The sequence below is a fragment of the Pygoscelis adeliae genome, unplaced genomic scaffold, assembly GCF_000699105.1.
Source record: "Pygoscelis adeliae isolate BGI_AS28 unplaced genomic scaffold, ASM69910v1 Scaffold577, whole genome shotgun sequence".
NCBI lineage: Eukaryota > Metazoa > Chordata > Aves > Sphenisciformes > Spheniscidae > Pygoscelis > Pygoscelis adeliae.
Genome location: NW_008825116.1, coordinates 34,868 through 35,932, shown reverse-complemented (window position 1 = coordinate 35,932; position 1,065 = coordinate 34,868). Strand labels below are relative to the sequence as shown.

The 1,065-nt window shown below is 67.3% G+C and overlaps 1 protein-coding gene across 1 annotated transcript in view; it reads left to right on the top strand.

The window, feature by feature from the left end:
* Nucleotides 1–1,065, top strand: part of DNPEP (aspartyl aminopeptidase) — a 21,397-nt gene that overhangs the window by 11,222 nt on the left and 9,110 nt on the right. The window contains exons 12-14 of the mRNA XM_009328252.1: nt 189–272; nt 458–782; nt 992–1,061. Of these exons, the coding sequence (XP_009326527.1) occupies nt 189–272; nt 458–782; nt 992–1,061 (479 nt within the window). The remainder of the gene's footprint in view (nt 1–188; nt 273–457; nt 783–991; nt 1,062–1,065) is intronic.

Here is a 1,065-nt window from a genome sequence, read left to right as displayed (position 1 = left end):
CCCCCAAAGGGGGTTGGGGTGGGGACACCTCCCCCTTACCAGGTGAGTCACCCCAGCGCTGTTTGTCTCCGAGGTTCCTGCCCCTCCGCAGCTCCCCCCGCCGAGCCCCGCTCCCCGCAGACTCCAGCCTGCCAGCCCCTCAGCATCTGGGGCAGACCCAACTGCTGCTGCCCTCCCCCCTGGTGCAGCGGTACCTGGAGCACCTCCTGCTGTCCCCTCCTCCCCAGCTGGGCTATGAGGAGGCTCTGCTCAACCCCTACTCCTACCACAAGGTAAGCGATGGGGGCGAGCCCCCCCTTTCGTGGGCAGAAAGGTAGAGATGGGCAGGGGGCTGCTGCACTCCCAGCACCCTCCTTCTGTCTGTGCTGGGGTGGCCCCCTGGCTCTGGGGTGCCCTGCCGTGGGGTGGCAGGGGCCCTGTGAGGTTTGACCGTGGCCGCTCTGTGTTTTGGTTGCAGTTTGGCTACCAGGATGGCGCTCACCAGCTCCCCAGTGGCACAGCCAGGCAGAGCCCCGAGACCTCCTCTCTGCTGGGCCGGGTCCCTGCCCAGGCCCTTTTTGGGGCCGGCCCTGTGCCCTCCTATGGCAAGCAGCCAGGAACGGATGGGGGGCATCTCTTCCAGGACTTGGGCATGCTCTCCCTGCCCAGAGAGAAAGCCGGCCGCCCAGACCCTGCTGGCACCAAGCTCCAGCACAGCTTGCGGCTCCCCAGTGACTACAGGGACACGGAGGAGAGGGAGCAACCAGTGCCCCTGGCTGCCCAGCCACCCCCTGCACCGACAGGTACCGTGTCCCCCAGCCAGGCACCAGCCCTCATCCCCATCCTGTCCCCACAGCCACATTCCTCGTGGCTCAGACTCTCCCTCCTCTTTGGCTTCATGCCTGTGGCCAGCATATGCCCCCAACCCCACCTGCCCCGGCTGCTGCGTCCCCATCCCATGGTCCCTGTGCGGATGCAGGGCATTCGACCTGATGCCGCGTCCTCTTTGCAGACGCTGCCCTGAAGAGACTGGCCTCCCTGCTGGCCAGCTACGGCCTGGGGCTGCCGGAGCTGAGCCCCCAGCAG